The sequence below is a fragment of the Zeus faber genome (genome assembly GCF_960531495.2).
Source record: "Zeus faber genome assembly, chromosome: 19".
NCBI lineage: Eukaryota > Metazoa > Chordata > Actinopteri > Zeiformes > Zeidae > Zeus > Zeus faber.
The window spans coordinates 2,251,807-2,271,094 of NC_137206.1; the positions used below are offsets into that span (position 1 = coordinate 2,251,807).

General features: G+C 45.8%; 1 protein-coding gene across 2 annotated transcripts; it reads left to right on the top strand.

The window, feature by feature from the left end:
• Positions 1-526: 526 nt before the first annotated feature.
• LOC307245244 (uncharacterized protein) lies at positions 527-19,214 on the top strand. Of its 2 annotated transcripts, none has more exons than XM_080020717.1 (17): positions 527-667; positions 2,245-2,351; positions 2,447-2,604; positions 3,495-3,652; positions 6,017-6,166; positions 6,913-7,342; positions 8,703-8,834; positions 9,710-9,836; positions 10,210-10,430; positions 12,183-12,425; positions 12,883-12,981; positions 14,332-14,525; positions 15,383-15,557; positions 16,353-16,509; positions 17,286-17,439; positions 17,744-17,855; positions 18,448-19,214. In XM_080020717.1, the coding sequence occupies exons 1-17, from the start codon at positions 647-649 to the stop codon at positions 18,621-18,623; spliced, it is 2,814 nt and encodes a 937-aa protein (XP_079876843.1). In that variant the 5' UTR covers positions 527-646; the 3' UTR covers positions 18,624-19,214. The 2 variants fall into 2 exon arrangements, with proteins under 2 accessions (XP_079876843.1, XP_079876844.1); XM_080020718.1 differs by having other exon boundaries at positions 9,746-9,836.
• The last annotated feature ends 74 nt before the right edge of the window (positions 19,215-19,288 follow it).

Genomic DNA, 19,288 nt, shown 5'->3' on the forward strand with positions numbered 1-19,288 from the left:
AAGTACGTTACTTTGCATTCAACTGATTTTTTTGGAACATCAAACCAGATTAAGCAGTTAGACAGTGGCAGGGCCGAGGCTGCGTTCCAAGAACGTTGGAAATCTGTTTTTCCAGGGCGGGAGACCGCATCCCCGGTCCCGTTGCTTATGTTCTGGGAACACGACGCCTGCAGTGAAGCTCTATTTGTTAGTGACATCTACAAGCTGGAAAACATTTCTTCACACGTAGCATCACAGTCAAGTAAAGCGACACGTGTATTCAATGAAAAAAATCAGTGCGGAGGCAACTTTATTAATCGTAACCGGTGTTTCCACTTCTTGTTATCTCGCTCAACTCGGTCGCTTTTTGCGGCTTTTTGCGGCTTTTTGCGCTTTTCTCCAACGGGAGCTTGGATTTCTTTCCGAGTTCGGATTTCGATGGAACGCAGCGTCAGTCACATGGCGGTTGTTTGTGGGCGGGTCCCCCCTGCCGTCGGCGCATTCTGATTGGCCGCGTTCCCTCTGACGTGGCGTCCGTTCGACCAGTCAGCGGGGTAGAGGTCAGCTGTGCTAACGCAGCTAGCCGCCCGCTAGCCGAGGACTCTGCTCGCTGGAAGTTACGGTGGATGTTGTTTAATCCGCCGCGGACGGAGCTGCGCCAAGCGGGATGGATTCCACGGGTTCTCCGGTAAGTTGTCGGAGGTGCCACACGGTCGGCGCGCCATGGCTAGCTGCTGTGGCTCGTAGCTTAGCGTAGCTCGTTTTAGCTCCTGTGTTTCCCAGCTAGCGGTAGCTTAGCTTTAGCCTCGGGAGTTAACTAAGCGCTTGTTTACAGTCTGTTACTGACGTCACAACAGATACATTTCTTACCGCAGGGATTAACTCGAGAATCTACGTCAGACGACACGATTATACGGACTCAGCATTAGTTTGGACAATATCTACTTGAACTTTTCGCGATGTTATTTGCATCAATAAAGTTATTGTTCGTGCTAACCCAGTGCAGCCAGCCCCTGTAGTTGATATGAGTTCAAATGTAATGTTTGTTGAGGCAGGTGTGAAAGAGACAGTAAAGTCTTTTGCATGGAGACCAGTTAAATATCACCCTTAAATTAAGACTTTGAGAGGAGCACGTGTAGTTAGAGATGATATTAATATTCCCACCAGCAAAGCTCCTCTGAAGCTGGGTCCAGTTAAAAAGTGTGACAGGCGGGGAGCCATACAGTCAAGTTCAAGAGATTATTTGTCACATACATTTACATACGGTCACACATATATGCAGTGAAATGTCATCACACGCGGGGATTACGCACAATAAACTCTAAAAATACAGTGAGATGTTTAAATTGTCACTCAATCTGATCTGAAGCAGCAACATGCAAAGAAGATCTGTCCTGGACTAGAACTTGTCTGGCATTTGGGCCATCGTCATATCTCGGTATAGTTCAATTTAGTCTTTAAGGCTTCATTACATTATGGCATGGGAAGTGTATTCTTATTTAACACATTTCATACACAACAGAAATTTCAAGAAGAATTAAAGCTGCAAGCAGTGATCACCGGGTCCTCAAAGTGCAACTGTCGGTGGGACCTGAAAAATCGTCTAGGAGGAGTTTGTGACAGTACGGAGCATGAAAACGACCAAAAAGTGAATAAAATATCACGTAAACGGTGCCTTTTTCAAACATGAGATTCAACGCTTCGCCACGCCCATACCGTGTGTTAAAAACAAAATAGTTTAATAACTTTTAATCGTGAATGTGTCTTGTAGACACTCACCAAGGTTGAAGAATATCCGATAAATTGCCAAGGAGGAGTTTGGGAAAGTACAAAGCATAAAAACGATCAAAAAGTGACCAAAATGGCAACTTTAATAAATATGCCGGACTTCCTGTTGGGTGTGGGTCGGTTTCGTGAGTTTTCAAGTATCTTAAGGCCCCCAAAAAGCAGATTCAAAAAAGCTGAAGAAGAATAATAATAAACAGAGCAATTACAACATTCTGTGGGCTCGGACCCTAAAAAAAGTGTCAGAAAACTAAAAACATTAAAAAAATACTTTGAAAGCAAGGAGATCAATTTAAAACAGGCCTACACACTCAAAAATGGCAGTGATCAAACCCGTTAGGTGGGACCCACAGTAAAGTAATGCAGTTTTCTGAACTTCATAGGCTGTTCCCACTCTTCTGATCGCCTTAATATCGACATAATATCCACATAACTGATGATTGTTTCGAAAAATGTAATGCAATGTGAAATGTGTTGCAGACGATCGGGGCCCTCTTCTTCACGCTCCGTGAGATGGGATTCAGCGAGGAGCAGATCCAGGCCGCCGTGCAGGCGGGACACTTTTCGGTGCCCGCCGCCGCCGAGTGGTAAGATCCTCCGTACCGGCTGTGTTTAGAAAGTCGGGGCCGTTTTCATTCAGCAGGAGTATTAAAGACCCACGTCTTCTGTGTCCTGCATTCAGGCTCTTGCAAGGGCATCATCTACGACACAAGCTGGTGAAACATTCCGCTCAACCTGCTGAAACAGCGTTTTCAGCATTCAACCCTCCTAAGGCGGCGGCGGCGGCGGGGACGAGCGGCTCTGAGCCACAAGCAGCTTCTGATGACGGTCCAGCTCCAGGTTTTGATAAAGTCTTATGTTTATTTTACCTTACAGGACAATGTGGACGTTTGTCACACTGCTTTGGTTCTGCCAGGTGTGAACTGGGTTTGAGGGGAAGAATCAGGGTTTCTGCAGTTCCTTAAAATGCATTTTCAAGGTTATTAAATATTCTCAGATTTGTCTCAATTTCAACACATCTTGTCTTGAGTTATCCATGTATGTATTTTTTTGAAACATCAAGTCCGTCAACATTTCTTTTGTTCTAAAATCCAAAATGTAATACTTCTCCCTCTGCGCCTGCACCAAATGTAAACTACTACTGAACTGCAATACTTTGTTGAATACAAGAGATGATTTGTCCAAAAACAAATATTACATTTTCTTTGAATTTGCCTTCAAAATATAACATTTAACTCTCTGAAACCTCTAGTCTTCATATGTATTTTACCTTTACTGCAGGTATCAACAACTCCTGTGGAATACTTTTTAATACCTTTATTCAATCCTGTTTAGCAACTTGATTTGCAGTGTCCCTATTCTGAATAAACAAATACCTGCTTGCCAATGCTTTTTACTATCAGAAGCAAACTTTTTAATACTATATTTAATAATGCAATTTCAGATTTTTTTTAAATTTTTGCTAAATAGATTATTTTGAATAACCTGCAGATAGCAAGCTCTATTCTTTCTCCATCGTGGGAATTGTTTAAGGAGTATGTTATGTATCATTGCATTCGTAGATTTTCTTGTAATAAAATATGACTCTCACAGCACATTATATAGGCATATTATTATATTATTTTGGCAAAATGGAAATGTTTATTGTTTGATACATTTACGAACATACATGTATATTTTGTCAGCGCCCTCAACCTCCTGGGACTGTTTCTCATCTTGATGTTTCCCAGCATGCACCCTTCTGACCCTGAGAACGCCGCTCGGCTCTGCCTCGTCCCCCGAGCCGCCGACGATCGAGTCTCGTGTGAAAGCCGACGTGAGCGACTTCCAGGAGCAGAGGCAGCGCGTGGCGCAGGAGGCGCGAGCCGAGAGGCGGCAGAAGAAAGAGGTCAGAGGACATCCAACACTCCGGTCGCTTTCTCACCTTTTAGTCCGTTTGCCTCGTCCAAATCAGAGTGAAAATTGTACTTTCGGTTTGTTTTCCTTTTGGTCCAATTCGGTTTCACACTGCCTGGGCCCAGCATGCCTAAGCCCACTGGACCTGGGGCCTGTCGCTTTAAGAGATTGCGTTGTTGGTAATGTCGGAGCCCTGTTGGTGCATGGAGGAGCAGGCGTGTTTATGGAGAAATGTAATCTAATCTATGTAACTGTCTAATCTAACCCAACTGTAAAGGAAGGGATCTCTGTCTGTCTGTCCTTTGATTATCTCGACAATCGTTTATCAAAATCTACTTCACACTTGGCGGTGGTATTGTTTGGGGCCCAAGGACCTGCTGTGTCAAATTTGGTGCAGTTTGGACACACAACACGTGTGATATTAATAAACGACAAGCGAACAGCAAACCCTCAGCCGCTCAGCTCCGTGCAGCAGTGGGACGGGGAGGCTTCAGGGTTTTGCAACTGAGTCACTTACGTCCGTCACAAAGGAAGGAATCTCTGTGCGGGAGACTCTACCCACCGATACGGGTTCAGGGAGGGAGACGGAGATTCTCAGGCTGTGAGGTGCCGACGCGGCGGGGTTTTTATTCAAAGGATAAACAAAAAGGCTCAATGGCTAAAGCGAGCATACTTTCGTCTCCACGTGGTGGTGACTGAGGGACGTGTGGCCTGGCAGTGGGGGCAAGACATCAGAGAACTGCAGTTGTAACATGGCCACGTCCACATTCTGGCCAGGAGAGAGATGGTTCTGGAAAGGGTCGGGGTGGGGTCCGTCGCTTTTGGAACCTCCGGTGCAAACTCCCTGAGCCGGGCCCCCTCTGTCGTATAACCAGTTATCCCAATTACGGCAATCCTCGTGCACAAACTTACAAACCATGTTATGCCCAAAAGCTTGTAAAGTTCCCCAAGTGTACGTGTCATTAAAGAAGTGCCCTGGTCAGTCACTGCGGTCTAACGGCAGTACCTTAGTGCCCTGGTTTGCCTCGTGGTCTCCTGCACCACGCAATCTCCACAGCAAGACAAAACCCAGCCCAGTCGACCAATCAGCGCTAATGACAGTCATTAGGCGGACGTGGTACAGCTGCGCCGCAGCGGGAACAAGCCAGCACCTTCACATGAGGACACACTCTGTCTGTCTGTCTTTCGATTATCTCGAATGGGCATGCACTGGCTCTGCAACTGAGTCACTTACCTCCGCGGTGCAGCCCGTTCCGAACAGGCATGTTTTGAATGAGCATGCACTAGTTTTATTCTAAACTTTAGAAGTAGTCTGTCCACTTCCTGTAGTCCAGAGTAATCACTACTTGTCGGAAGTTCCCACTGAGAGCCAGCGGCGTGTGGGACGGAACAGGGCTGGAAAAGTAAACAAATGTGGGTGGGTATGTAAACAAATGCCCCAACCGCAACCAATAATAGACAATTGTAATTTACAATGTATGTTGTACATGAACACACTAGGGTATGCTTGGAACCGGTCCCAGACCACCTCTCTCACGCTGTCTAGGACTGGTTGTTTTGGTTCCCTGCCGAGTTCCATTTTGGCTTTCACACCTGCTTAAAGGAACCGCACCACAGGGGGGGAAATGTACCAGGGTTCCATTCAAACGGGCTGAACACGGCAGATGTGAAAGCGCCCTCAGATAGAAACAGAATGTGAAGGGAGATTAAAGCCACAGAATCAAGCAACAAAAACCTTCTTTAAAGGGCCCTATTATCGGCCCGTTTTTTGTTTATGAATGTCAGAAGATTATTAAAGACGTTCCGCACTGTATAAATAACACATCATATGGTATTCCCTCCATACCTACCATGCACTCCCCATCCCCACATCTCTCTGCATTCATTCATCCGGTATATCACACTGTCTCATCCAGCAGACTTTATAAGGAATCACATCCATGCACATGGAATTTGACTCAGTATGGTGCCTTGTTTTACTCAATCAGACACACAGACAAAAGACAATTGACAATATATATATTTTTTTCTTTTGTGATTGTGTATAGAGAATATACAGGAGGCACAATGTAAAGTAAAAGGCTGTTGCAGCATTATTGTACTAAATACTAAGTTTGGGTTTGAAAATAAAAATGGTCGGTGAATTAGTGTATAGATGAATGAATAAGTATGTATACAATAATTTTACGTGAATATCAATGGATAAATATTTACAATATGTTGCTTGTCGTCATAGTATTTTAATAAGGGTGACCACATTTCCTAATTTCTTTGCTCAGAACCTCTAAAAGTGCGTCCATTTAACTGGTGTGTAGCTTGTGAAGCGGTTGACATTGAATATAATACCTGCTTCCAGGAGCGAGAGCTGGTTCTGCTGCGTATCGCTGAGGACCGCAGGAGTCTGCAGGAGAAGACGCAGAGCAGCGCAGCGGAGAGCGCTGCCCCCACAGAGCAGGCGCTGGGAGGGAAGATCCAGACAAACGTGGACAACAACTGCATCCTCATGGTGAGACCCAGGAGAGCCCAGCCCAGTCTCATACATTTAATAACAATGATAATACATGTTATTTATACCACAACATTCATGCATGAAATACAGCTCAAAGTGCTTCATATAAAAAAAAAATAACAATAATAATGGGATAAAAAAAGGAAAACAGACAAATGAAAACAATAACATGTAAAGTGGATAGAAAGCAGTTTAAAAGTGCTTCAAATTTAATAGAAGATAGTGCGCAGAAATAAAAACAATATACAAATAAAAATTGGATGTAAGAATAAAATGTGCTGCTTATTGTATGCACAGTTAAATCATTTGTTTAAAGCTTTCGTTTAAAAATGTCGTTGTCAAAATGTGACGCTTTTTACACACAAAAAAAAAAGTGTTGGAAGTGTTGAATTCTTTTTATGTGACAAAATACCATACTAATGATAATAGACACAAATAATGATTTTTTTAATGACTAATAAAAGGCAATTTATTATTTGATGTGTAGCTGTTTGTTAATTAATGAGACTATTGAGGCGTAAAATGTTTATTAATTATTATTATTATTATTATTATTATTATTGTTATTATTATCTGTATCGCTGTCAGTTTTATCCTAATGCCATTATTTCCATTTTCATGGCTTTACTGCTATTGCACTGCTGCTATCAACTATTTGTGCTGCATTTTAGCGTAACCTGCCACCTGCCAATTTGATTTATTTTCTCTTGCACTCTTCTGTCGACCTAACCCTCTTCCCCCAGATCCGCCTGCCCTCTGGGGAGTCAATGCGGGAGCGATTTCCTGCCGACGCCCCCCTGCGCAGTGTGGTCGAGCACATTTCGGGCCGTCACCCCTCGCTGCCCTCCTTCTCCCTCCTCCAGGGGTTTCCACGGAAACGCTTCGGAGAGGCGGAGCTCTCCTGCTCCCTGCGCTCGCTGGGCCTGACGCCCAACGCCGCGCTCTGCATCCAGACCACGCCCCTGGAGACGCCCCAGCAGCTGCCTAGCCCTGTGGCCCCACCCCCTCCCCAGAAGGAGGCGGAGCCTCCACTGCCGCTCCCTGCCCAGGGGGAGGAGGAGGAGCCTGTGCTGCCTCCCCCACTGCTCCCCCCCCAGCTGTGGGAGGAGGCGGTGGGCTATGCAGGGATCCCCGGTGTCGGACCGCCGCTGCCTGGGCCGTCCCACTTCTGGGGTAGGTGTTACTATGTGGAGAATGTTATTTTTTGTAGTAATTCCTTTATTCACTGCTTTGTTGCCATGAAACTGGACTGAATTCTAAAAATCTGAAATATAACAGCAACTCAATGCAATTACATGACATTACATTGGTGTCCGATTAAGGTTTCAGATTTCACCAACGTTCTCTGTGCATCCATAACCCATAGTGTTTTAGTATTAGGCTATTAAATATTTGCACACTTATGATTTCAAGGCACAACAATATAACAGACTCAGGGACGAATTCACAGAATGCATTGTGGCCTCTAATAGCGCTATTAACTGGCATCAATTGCTCCCACTGTCTGCGCTGTCTTAGCATCCGATTAAAAAATATATAAATTTTGTTTTATTGTGCAATATGACAGGGCAAACACGCCCATAAAGTTTTGCTGCTGAGTGCAATTTGCCCTTGTTTTGCATCTGATTGCTGCTCCGCGGAGATGTGCGGATTCAAACACGTTATACTGTACTTTTAGGTTAAATCTACATAGTATTTTTAGGTTTTTGTGCAGTATAGCACTATAAAACATTTAAATAGTATGTGTTAATCTATAATATATATATATATAAATATATCAATAAATAAAACTTACTCTCCCCACACAGTTCATTTATTACATGTGTAAATGAAAATGTGTATAAAATGTATGTATGTGTAAACAATATAAAATGTGTGTATATCCCAATTTTCCCCATTACGCACAATGCTTGTTTTGTTCCATAAGGAAACAGAGTAAAATAAAATGAGCCACATCTAAAATAATCCAATCGCCGGTACAGCTGCACCGGTTGCACCGTCCGTCGGTACTTAGGGCCCTGTCTCCCTCTCTGGCCAAAGGACATGGCCGCATATTGCTATGGACTAATTGCGCCCGATCATTGCCTCTCCGTGCCCCCCCCCTGGGTAAGTGCCCTAGGCGGTCGCCTATATGAAGCGCCGGCCCTGGCTGTGACACTAATAATAATACAATTTAAATACATGCAAATAGCACCAGCGCACCGAGATGCTTTCTGCTTGGAAGTGCAGTTAGGTTCTTTTTGTGTCATTTGAGCAGGTTTGGTGGCTGCAAAATCCACGCAATCTTTTTGTGAATTTGCCCCTGACTGTTGAAACCCATTCTGTGGTCTGCTGCCTCTTATAGGTCTTTGAAAGAATTGCAGGAGATCCGCAGCTTATTTTTAACGTATTCTTTTTTTCCACAAAAATAAATACTCTTTCTTCACTAATGAGGGAGTTTGGGGCCTTGCCATAAACAACAGTTTGGGAACCTTTTTGTGGTTTAAATGCCTGAGCAGTCCGGCTAACTCTCAGTTCTGGTTCTGTTGGACAGGGCGTGGCCGTAAGTTGGTTCCCGGCGTCGCCGAGGATGCTCCCAGCCCAGACGAGGATGAGGATGAGGACGATGACGATGACGATGAAGATGTGGCGGAGAGACAGGAGGAGCCGCCTCCCATGGTGAACGGTATTTGGCTCAGTGTGTGTGAGAGCTCTCAGAGGAACTCTCTCCGAGACGTCATCTTATCTACTTGTGAACCACACTACAGTACAGTTGTGAGGGACATATGTGAAGACAGCGTGGATTAGGATGTCCTCACATTCCAGGTTGGGACCTTATGGTCCCTCAGCGCTGCGTTTGGCTCACTGCCAGCCTGTCATCCCGTCTGAGAACATGTGTTTTCCATCCAGTCGTCTGAATGTAGCACGTGATCAGCACTCTCAGAAGGAATCCACGAATCAGAGCAAAGCATGTTGATCAGCAGTGCTTTACAAGAGCACTTTTGTGTGTGAGAATGTGTCTTTTTCTATATATACCTGCTTCAAAGGGATACTGCTAACCGTGTTAGCGCAATGCATGGCTGCAGAGGGGTTCAGCTAGCCTAGCTCCTGTGAAATTAGGGAAAGGACCTTCCAGCGTCTCTAAAGCTGGGTTATTTAACCAATACTTCTTGTCACCATGATGAGTTCAATAAAGCACCATGAAAACAACATTTTAGTTTTGAATGAGGCTACATTCAGAACTACTATAACTAATTTTAAAAGCAAATTTCACCCGAAAAAAACAGAGTATTCCTTTAGACATAGGGAATGAAATCTGCTTTATAGACGGCAGTCCGAGTCAAATTGGTTCTGTCGCTCAATGTAAAAGTAATTGTAACTTCTCTACGTATTTCCAAAAGGTTTTAAATGTTTATTCCTTTTTTTTTGGAGGGGATTATAAAATGGGATTTTGATCACAGTAACTAAACAGCAGAAAACATGCAGCGGGTGTACAGTAGTGGTTTTTTTTTTTTTTAACAAAAACAAATTTTGATTGACATGGAGTGTTTTGATTTGAAGTCTGTTCTCATGGATCACCACTGGTCCATGTCCCAGGAATGCCCAGGCTGCCGTTCCTCCCGGAGAACCGGCTCCGCGGAGGCTTCGAGCCCCGGCACCGGTGGCCGGAGCAGGGGAACCGACTCAGGTGCGTGTTGCGGGCGAGTGGGACTAAAATATCACCTTGTGTTGTTTTTTTATTGTTTCAATATTATTGATTAGTTTTGATTCACATCACACGACCCTAACCCTTAAAAGAGGCAACGGTGTCATTTATTATAGACTCTTCTTTATTGATATATGATAATTGTAGAATTGCTGACACTCCAATTTCCCTTTAGGGTATTGATCTAGAAATAATTTGAAAGAATATTAGAGATATAAGATATTTCATGAGTCATGTTTCATACTAGGGAACCGCTGAAAGCTTTAATTTACAAACCCCCGGTATAACAACGTAAGACTCATAACCCTAAAGGGGAAGTTCAGGATATCAAAAAGCCTGTTTCTCCGTGTGGCAGGGAGGAGCCGGCGGAGGAGCAGGCGGAAGCAGAGGATGCTGGGATGCGAGCGGTGCCCCGTGCTGCCGGCCTGGCCGCCGTGGAGCGCCTCCAGAGGGCGGCGCAGGACGAGCCTCCGACCGGACACGGGCACCCGTCCCCCCCCAAGAAGGCCTTCAGGGCCCCCAGCATCTCCACCCTCTGCAGCATGGCCACCAGGGCCACCGTACACCTCATGACCGGTCAGTGACACTAGTTAATACACTAATTAATACACTACTTAATAAACTAGTTAATACATTAGTTAACACATGAGTTAATACACTACTTAAAACACTAGTTGATACACTAATTGATACACTAGTTAACACACTAGTTAATACACTAGTGAACTTGGTACAGTAAAGGTTTCTCTGAAGCGTCATGACAACGTGCTGAGAGAAAGTGGAGCGTCTACGTGTCCATCTAGTGTTTCCCATAAGGACACCAGCACCTCAGCTCCCAGCACGCAGTACAGCAGCAGAGTATCGTACGTAGTACTGTAGCAGCGTGTGCTCCGCCCTCAGCTCCCAGCACGCAGTACAGCAGCAGAGTATCGTACGTAGTACTGTAGCAACACGTGCTCCGCCCTCAGCTCCCAGCACGCAGTACAGCAGCAGAGTATCGTACGTAGTACTGTAGCAGCGTGTGCTCCGCCCTCAGCTCCCAGCACGCAGTACAGCAGCAGAGTATCGTACGTAGTACTGTAGCAACACGTGCTCCGCCCTCAGCTCCCAGCACGCAGTACAGCAGCAGAGTATCGTACGTAGTACTGTAGCAGCGTGTGCTCCGCCCTCAGCTCCCAGCACACAGTACAGCAGCAGAGTATCGTACGTAGTACTGTAGCAACACGTGCTCCGCCCTCAGCTCCCAGCACGCAGTACAGCAGCAGAGTATCGTACGTAGTACTGTAGCAGCGTGTGCTCCGCCCTCAGCTCCCAGCACACAGTACAGCAGCAGAGTATCGTACGTAGTACTGTAGCAGCGTGTGCTCCGCCCTCAGCTCCCAGCACGCAGTACAGCAGCAGAGTATCGTACGTAGTACTGTAGCAGCGTGTGCTCCGCCCTCAGCTCCCAGCATGCAGTACAGCAGCAGAGTATCGTACGTAGTACTGTAGCAACACGTGCTCCGCCCTCAGCTCCCAGCACACAGTACAGCAGCAGAGTATCGTACGTAGTACTGTAGCAGCGTGTGCTCCGCCCTCAGCTCCCAGCACGCAGTACAGCAGCAGAGTATCGTACGTAGTACTGTAGCAGCGTGTGCTCCGCCCTCAGCTCCCAGCACGCAGTACAGCAGCAGAGTATCGTACGTAGTACTGTAGCAACACGTGCTCCGCCCTCAGCTCCCAGCACGCAGTACAGCAGCAGAGTATCGTACGTAGTACTGTAGCAGCGTGTGCTCCGCCCTCAGCTCCCAGCATGCAGTACAGCAGCAGAGTATCGTACGTAGTACTGTAGCAGCGTGTGCTCCGCCCTCAGCTCCCAGCATGCAGTACAGCAGCAGAGTATCGTACGTAGTACTGTAGCAACACGTGCTCCGCCCTCAGCTCCCAGCACACAGTACAGCAGCAGAGTATCGTACGTAGTACTGTAGCAGCGTGTGCTCCGCCCTCAGCTCCCAGCACGCAGTACAGCAGCAGAGTATCGTACGTAGTACTGTAGCAGTGTGTGCTCCGCCCTCAGCTCCCAGCACGCAGTACAGCAGCAGAGTATCGTACGTAGTACTGTAGCAACACGTGCTCCGCCCTCAGCTCCCAGCACGCAGTACAGCAGCAGAGTATCGTACGTAGTACTGTAGCAGCGTGTGCTCCGCCCTCAGCTCCCAGCATGCAGTACAGCAGCAGAGTATCGTACGTAGTACTGTAGCAGCGTGTGCTCCGCCCTCAGCTCCCAGCACGCAGTACAGCAGCAGAGTATCGTACGTAGTACTGTAGCAGCGTGTGCTCCGCCCTCAGCTCCCAGCATGCAGTACAGCAGCAGCCTGTCGTGCCTGACCCCGGAGCTGGCCGAGCTGCTGCTGGGCCACATGTCTCGGGAGCGGCTACTGCGTCCTCGCACCCTGGAGCTGTTCTTCGGCTGCCCGCTGCAGAAGTTTGTCCTCAACTGCTACCCGTACTCCACCAACGACCTCCTGCGGCAGCTCCGCGCCTTCCCCGCCCTCAAGCACCTGAGCCTGGTCAACTCGCCACTCATCACAGGTTTGGAAAAAGGGAATTTTACAAATGAGTAACTCCTGGAGTCGCTCATGTGGTGGATCAGGGAGGCGGCGTTGATGCAGGTGTTTAGTAGCGTGTAGGATACCGTCTGTTCCGTTCACCCTGAAGGGAACTTGGGCCGTCAGATCCTGCGCCCATGCATTTAAACTCATTAGTATTTTAACATTAATTTATTTGATGGTGCAAACACTTCTCTTGACTTTGTCAGTTTCTCTGTCATGGTTTGATGATAAAAATAATAAAACCTTTGTCAGATGAAAGTGCATCAAGTGCTACATAACCCCAGTGATGCTGTTTTAACAGATATATACTCTTATTTCTCCTCAATCTATGTTGTCATTCAACGTTCTAGTTTAAGAAAACACACTTGGTGGAGGCAACTAGTTTTTAAGTTGGAGGCAATAACTGACCCCTTGAATCTCCTGTGTCCGTGCTGCAGATTCTGGTCTGTCGGTGCTGTCCAGTTTGGTCAAACTCCAGTATCTGAACCTGGCGTCCTGCAGCAAGCTGACCGACTCCTGCCTGCACTGCATCACAGGTGCGTCCTCCTCCCGTCACAGCGGCAGTTCGGCCTGGAAACGGCAGTTCAGCCAACGGCCACTAGATGGTGCCCCAGAAAAAAAGGAGAAATACAAAGTCACATCAGTTTGCTTTTCCTGGAGGGCGTCTGGGTTGTGATTTTAATGTTATTTTCCCTTTCAGAGGACATAAATGACAACACTGATATGAATGATATTCGTGTTCGAGCAAGGTGGGCGTGTCTCTTCCTTCCTCCGACTCTGGCGGTTTAAATTCAAATATATTTTCTGAAATTAAACCTTTCATTCATGATTTTATTTCATCATATCCGTCAAATAGCTTAATTACATATGATATAAGCTGTTGAACCATGTTGGATTACTTTGCCGGTAGAGAAATACAAGGGCCCCCATTAGAAGCAGGTTGGCCGCCACTGGTCCACGTTGTGATGATGAATCCAACAGATGCGTGCAGGAACGCTGGGCTCCACCATCATCTGCTAAGACGTCTTAGGTGCTGAGGAACAGGGTTTGACCCGTACCAGGCATTTTGTCAACCTCGTTGTTGTTACGTCAAATATAATGGTGTCTTTGTTTTGCAACACGGTCGTTTTTCAGAATAACAATCGATTTTCCATTTATACAGTACGTGTTTATGTGTTTACTGACGTTGCCATTAGGACCAGGAGATAATCATAAGGCAGGTTTCTCACCCTGTCGCTTGAATTTTCTAAAACCCCAAAATATACAAGACAAAAAAATATATAAAAATGTGCACCTTCATCCGGAAAATGTGAAATATGTGTGTTGACTAGTAAACGGGCTAAAACTCGTTTTGGCACCAGTACGGTCCTTTTTATTGTTTACTGATCATTTTTCCCACATCTCAACTCATCAAATTGCATCGATCACAGTGTTAAAGACCGCGTCAGCGTTTTGGCGTCTTTATGTTTATTTTCACCAAATGCTGCATCGTGAGCTTTGTGTTTTTCCTGCCGTTCGGTTCACTTCAGTTTGGAATGAAAATCAGCTTGAAACTCACTTGACTTTGAGTTAATGTTGCCTTCTCTAATCTAATGCAGATACAATCACGGATTCCATGTGTGTCCCTGCCAGAAAATAGTCCCTGTAGAGAAGATGATTTTACAAAATGGACCTGAATGTCGGCTGGAGAAGCTGGGGGTTCATCACCTGAGCGTTTGAATACAGTCGTTGTAGTATTATAAACTGTGGCAACGTGGTATAAAATGGGATCCTTCATGTTAAAACACAGCTGTGGTTCTTTAAAAGTCACTCGTATTTACTCCCTCGTAGTACTTATCTGAACAGAAACAAAAACCCCTTCCTTTGTGATCTGAACCCGGCTCCAGGCCTGAAGAGCCTGTGCTTCCTGACTCTGGACCAGACCAAGGTGACCGATGCGGGGGTCGTCTCCTTCCTGCGCTCGGCACCCCCCAGCCTCACGCAGCTCAGCCTCAACCAGACGGCCGTGACCGAGCTCACCATGCGCGCCCTGCCCTCCTGCGTGCCACAGCTCCGGCTGCTCAGCATCAAGCAGACCCGGGTACCGCACGCTCCGTCACCTCCGTCAGCACCATCGGAACACTTTACTTAGGCATAGTATAATATACTTTATGAAACAGTTTCAAAAAGGCTGATGAAGCAGGGACACTAAAGTATGACGTCAGACCCGTTATAAAAAATAAAATATGGAACTTTATGTACATTTAACCTTTTATTTACTCTACAAAACTGTAAATCAAAGTAAGGGCCGTCACTACCTGGTGATTTTAGTGGGCAGTTGTTTGTTTTTTTCTTTTTCTTTTTTCAGTTTAGCTTTAAACTCATGGAAGCAGATCAAATATTTCTAAATCAAACACAAATCAAACAAGGGAATTAAATGTGAGTATAACAATGAACATGTATACACACATTTACTGTATCATGCTGTTTACTGTGTGAATGTATTATTGCATGGTTTTTAAATTCCCCTGTTTGATTTGTATTTAATGTACTATTAATGGATGTATGTATATATTTTTCTTCTAACAAATGGGTTCTATATGAATTAACATTCTGAGCGTTGGGTTGGTAAATAATTAAAAAAAAAAAAAAGAATAAAAACAAAACACAGCTTTAAGATGCGTGACCGTGAATCTCTGCACGATCTCATCCAAGTCACTGCAAATCTCTTTTGAGAATAATTGTCTTTTATGTTCATTGTTATTCCTCAATGGGAAGAAAAGCCCTGAGCACCGGAATAAAACAGTGTGTGTCGTCCACACTGGGTGGATTTGCCTTCACTCATCTGATGAAATCCTCCTTTTTATTCCACCGTCTTGTCCCTCGGTCCCTCTGGGTCTCCCCAACGATGGCCGCCCTCCGTGACGTCTCCGCGGTGACGCTGTCTCCATCGCCCAGGTGAGAGACGTGTCGGCACTGGCGGAGCTGCACTGCCTGCAGACGCTCCACCTGGACGGGACGGGCGTAGCCGAGGAGGCTCTGACGCACCTGGCCGCCCACCCCGCCCTGGCCACCCTCAGCCTGGCGGGCGTCGCCGTGAAGGACGGAGACCGAGCGCTGGAGATCATCTCAGGTGCCAAAAAGCAAAAGTACTTATCCTGAAGGGGAGTGTTGGTCAAGAAAATAAAAGCAATATACAATTATTAATAATAATAATAATAATAATAATAATAATAATAATAATACTAATCATCATCATCATAATAGTTAAACAAAAAAAATATACAGTATATAGAAATACAAAATGGCAATAAAATCGTAAAAACTATAAAAGGGCTAAAGTATGAATCATGTTGGGTAGCATGACATCGCTGGAGTAGATTTCTCTAAAAAATGACGAAGTGACATGATGGAGATATTGTCTCGTGGTCGATGGCTGATTAATTGGGCCGATATTTGCGCATTTTGAGATAATCGCCATCACCTGATGCCTGCGCTGACGAGGCCGAGAAACAAAGTCTGCAGACTAGTGTTGTCAAAAATATCTATTTTTCTATACATATCCATTGTGAGTATTTGAAACTGTTGAAATACTCGTTTTCAGCACTATTGATAGACCAGTATCAGCTGCTTCCTCACTCTCTGCTCCCACAGCGAGTCACTCACACCGCTGCAGCGCCCACATACTGTACCCCCACCCCCTCTCCCCCACCCCCTCTCCTTCCGCCTCCTTTTAGTCAGTATTTTATGCACTAGTGCTCCCTCTGGTGGTGGCCTTGCAATTTACCTTACCTTAATTTACCTTTTCATGTGACATCCCATTTACATGAGCAACACCAGTCTCATTCTGCCACCTGTTCTGTTAATCGTAAAACACTTTTTTAAATGTATTTTCGTGTGTGCCTGCCTGCCTGCCTGCGTCCCCCAGGCCTCCGACTGACCCAGCTGAACCTCCCCGGACGCCACTTGGTGACGGACAGTGGTCTGGCGTTCCTCTGCCGGCTGAGGCTGCTGACGGAGCTGGACCTGACAGACTACACACAGGTCACTGACCAGGGGGTCCGCCAGCTCAGCTCCATGACCAGGTCACTCACACACACACACACACACACACACACACACACACACACACACACCAAATGAGTACCTATTCATACACGTGTGTGAAACTCATTTTCGGTCCCAGAACCAGAGTAGTTATGAATGGATTATTATGAATGGATTATTATGAATGGATTATTATGAATGGATTATTTCAGGAGAAGCTTCTTCCGACTAATTCTCAGACTTAAATCAAAGAGAAAATTTGTGACAAGTTATTCATACTTATTTATCCATATCTTATGGATAAATAATTTGATTGTCCATTCATTTATCCAACGTGTAACCATAGTGTATTTAAGTATTTTACGGTTGAATCTAGTGTGCAGCTACTCCCATTGAACTTATAAGTGGTTGTTTTAGGCTCTTTGAAGAGATTATGGAGTTAGATATATTATTATTAGATAGAACGTGGGGTCAGATATTGATTTAATTATTATTGTTATTATTATTGAAAAGAACGTGGGGTCAGATATTGATTTAATTATTATTGTTATTATTATTGAAAAGAACGTGGGGTCAGATATTGATTTCATTATTATTATTAGATAGAAGGTATCGAACCAAATCATAAATTTGACCAAAATAGTGTCCAATACTTTTGTTACCTGGGGGAGAAAGAAATGATGAACCCAATATTCATGTCAATATACTGAAGTCAAGCTACGTACTTCAAACTCATATTAATGGTTGAGGCCAAAACAATAGGAAAGGCGTGGCTGGTGTGGCTGATGTGGTTGATGTGACGGTGTCTTCTCAGGCTGAAGAGGCTTTCTCTCAGCAACATTCAGCTGACGGACGCAGGGCTGCCAGCGCTGTGTGGGCTGCAGGATCTACAGGAGCTCTACCTGAACCGAACCACCGTGAGCAGCCGGGGCGTGGCGGCGCTGGTCACCCGCCTGCCGCACCTCCAGGTCCGTCAAACCCCCCAAAAAACCCCGCGACTGATAACCAGTGTGTTTTAAAGGGAAACTCGTCGCCTGACGCAGCCGCTGGATTCACGTGGAGGGAAATTAAGCAATGAGATGATTGTTCATGTTGTTTTATCCTTTTTTTTTTTTTTTTAACTTAGAATTGCAGCTCCACTCATGTTGGTGTTGCTTAGTGAAGTCGGTAAAAAAAAACATTTTCCAGCCGTCGTCCCCAAAAAGCTCAAGATTGTAGATGAAATAAAGGAACAAACCCTGACGGCCGCTCCGAACGCTGTGTGTGCTGCAGGTGCTGAGCTTGGCCAGCACCCGGGTGGGCGACAACGTGGTGCGCAGAGGTGTCACCCACTGTCCTCAGCTGGTGAAGCTCAACCTCAGCCAGACCCGCGTCACCGACCACAGTGAGTCCACACTGACACCCGGGCGCTCACCCCAACTCTGACCCGTAGAGGCACCCGGCTTCCATTCCACAACCTCGACCCTGCCGACCCGCAGGCTGGAGGTTGTTCTGGACGTGGTGCAGACTCTTTCCACCACCGTCGCTGCAGCTCCAGTCACGAAGGCTCAGCTGTTTTGAGCCTCGTTCTTGACCAGTCGCTCAGTAAAAACAGTCCTCCCACTTGATGCAGTTGGTATAATTCACGCTGAGCTACAGTGAACGAGTGAGAAGTCATCCATTTTTTTTTTTGGCAATGATTGCACTTTATTTTGGATTGGCAAGTACTAGATATAGATATCATATATATGGATAAAAGGTCATTGACATACATTGAAAATGTATTATTTGTCTTGTGTGAAGCCTTTGAAAATGAATAGAGCTTAAAAAGTATTTGAAAGTCCTTGAATTTTACTTTGTAATGCCAGAATGAACGTCAAGGTCGCAACCTGCGCCGTTTCTACCCAATACTTACCTCTCTGTTCCAAGTATGTAGAGCTTACCTGCGACACTGAATGGAGTGACGCGTGGTGCTGAAGCCTCCTCCTCCTCCTCAGGTCTGAGGTTCCTGCGCGGCCTCCAGCTGGTCCAGGTGAACCTGGACGGCAGCGGCGTGACGCTGGCGGGCGTCGCCGGCCTCCTGGCGCTCACCTCCATCCGCAGCGTCCGGGCCAGCGGCACCCGCAGCATCGCCCTGGACGACGTCTCCGATGACGACGGGGAGTCCCAGTGAACCCTGCGCTCTGATTGGTCAGACCCCCCCCCCCCCCCCCCCACTGCACTGCACTGCTTCCCCAGGAGACGACTCGGTATCAACCTGAGTCGACCGGCGCCATCGGCTTCCACAGCTTTCACATGGACCCAGTGTTGAGCAGCGATTCAGTAGCTTAAAAAGCAGGTTTAAAGTATATGTACCAACACCCAGCATGAATATTTAACAAGACAATCTACTCAAGGTAATTACATTTTACTTTCAAGCAACTCACCTGAAAAACTTTCCAAATCATCAGATTGGCACCAACTCAATTCTAATTATTCTAATTGTCATTTGTTAACGAGGTTTAAGTCTCACAACAGGAATCGACGAGTGACTTTGTGTTTTGGGAGGAACGTTCTGAGACGACTGTGCAGCCCAATATATTTTTTTAATATTAAATATTTTGAAGTTAACATTTGATGACACAAAGCAAAACAATGTTTCTCTTCTTTTGTTTACAGAACTGTAAAATACTGTTTATTTTGCAGACATTGTGGTTATTTTTGGATGAGACCACCATGTCCAGTACATTTACAGATGCAGGAATGAATAAAGTTGCATTTTAAATCTGGTTCCTGTGTTTATTTGGAGTACCCCCCCGCCCCCTCCCCTTCAGTCCCCCCCCAAAGGAAAAAAAAAAA